The sequence below is a fragment of the Tupaia chinensis genome, unplaced genomic scaffold (genome assembly GCF_000334495.1).
Source record: "Tupaia chinensis unplaced genomic scaffold, TupChi_1.0 Scaffold149964_2, whole genome shotgun sequence".
In the NCBI taxonomy this organism is placed as follows: Eukaryota; Metazoa; Chordata; class Mammalia; order Scandentia; family Tupaiidae; genus Tupaia; species Tupaia belangeri.
The window spans coordinates 713,983-715,587 of record NW_006209806.1 but is presented as its reverse complement, the minus strand read 5'-3'; the positions used below and the strand labels follow the sequence as shown (position 1 = coordinate 715,587).

The 1,605-nt window shown below is 68.5% G+C and overlaps 1 protein-coding gene across 1 annotated transcript in view; it reads left to right on the top strand.

Annotated features, from left to right (window-relative positions):
* SGTA (small glutamine rich tetratricopeptide repeat co-chaperone alpha) overlaps positions 1 to 1,605 on the top strand; it is a gene marked incomplete in the record, with an annotated part of 9,899 nt that overhangs the window by 5,947 nt on the left and 2,347 nt on the right. Inside the window, 1 exon segment of the mRNA XM_027769574.1 lies at positions 279 to 341. Coding sequence (XP_027625375.1) covers positions 279 to 341 — 63 coding nt within the window.

Genomic DNA, 1,605 nt, shown 5'->3' with positions numbered 1-1,605 from the left:
GTGCCTCGGAGGGCGCGGGCTGGGGGCGTCCGGCGGGCATGGGGGTGTCCGCAGGACCATTGGGGGGCAGGCTCGGCCCCCACGGCTGCCCTAGCTGGCTGCCCTGGGCCTGGGGGTTGGGGTGGGGCCAGCCCTGAGCAAGAGCATCGGGGTGGGCTGCAGGCCGGCTCCATGCCCGCCCTCCAGGCCAGCAGGACCGCCCGGCTCACACCTCTGGCCTCGGGTCCTGGGCCCCACGTGCTCAGTCTGGGCGCTAACCTGTGCTTCTCCATCCGCAGACGGGCGGCGTGGGCGGCTTCGACATCGCGGGCCTGTTGAACAACCCCAGCTTCATGAGCATGGTAACATCCTGCCTGGCCACTCCATACCCAGAGCGGGCGCCAAGGGCCCTCCGGCTGCCACGCTCGGGGTCTGCGGCCCTCCCCGCCGCACAGCCGCCCTCCTGGGTCTGCTTCCTGAGGCCTGGGTGGGCTGCGCTGTACCACATGTCCTTGGGGCGGGCGACATCGTCCCACTCGCGGTGCACTGCCCTGCCGTGGCCCGGGTGCCCATTTCCTGGGTCTTACGGGGCCTCGGGACCGTGGCTGCCCTAAAGCCCGGAGAGGAGGCCCCCAGCTCCCAGGGTGCACAGGCCCTGGCTCAGTGCCCGGCTTGGCGTGGTGTCGGTGCTCATTGCTCACGGTTAGGTCCGTGTCGCCCGTGGCAGGGCCGGGAGGTCGGGCAGACCGCGCCAGTAAAACTGGCTGCATCTGTACTCCAGCCTGTACCGGGAACCCGCCGCTGCCTGCAGGGTGCCGCCCCGCTCCCTGCTGCCTAGCGGCCTTGGTCCTGCGCAGGAAGGCCGAGGCCAGGAGCCAGCGCACCACTGAGCGCCAGAGCTGATGTGGCCACTTGGGGCCTTGGGCCTCAGGAGGTCGGATCCTGCACGGCCGGGGCGTCCCAGCCCCAGGCCTGGGAGACATGGGGCACGGGAGTGTGCACACAATCCCGGCGGGACAGGGTGGAGGAGGGGTTGCAGTGCCGCCGCGCCCCCTCCTCCCTCTCCCACTCTCGCATACCTGTGCCATGTGGCTTTTTTGTTTTAATTTGACCAGAGAGAAAGTGAGAAAGCGAAGCCACCAGGTCCAGGACTTGAACCATGGTCAGCCATGTGGGAGTCCAGTGCCCTTAACCACCACGCCACCTGCTGGCCCCGCCGTATGGCAGATTTAAAGTAACAAGGACCAGTCCGTGGCGTGGTGACTAAGGCAGGCTTACTCATAGCCAACTGCAGTTCAAGTCCCGGATCCAGCGGCCTGAGAAACAGGGCATGCCTGTGTGGCCCGGCCCCGGGAGAGCGGAGCTGGAGGGAGAGCACGCTGTGGCCGTGGGTTCCCTTTCCCTCCCTCCGTCTCTGGCAAGTGCACCTGCTCTCCGGCAAATTAAAAAGGGGGTGCCGGAGTGATGGGGCGAAGCCGGAAGCCAGCCAGGAGTCCCGAGACAGACCTGGCTGGAGGAGATGGCTGCGCGTGTCCCCGCGGTGGGCACAGCCAGCAGGAGAGGGACGCGGGGCCTCAGGGCTGGGAGGCCAGTGTGGAGCCGGCTGTGGCCGCTGGGGCCGGGCGC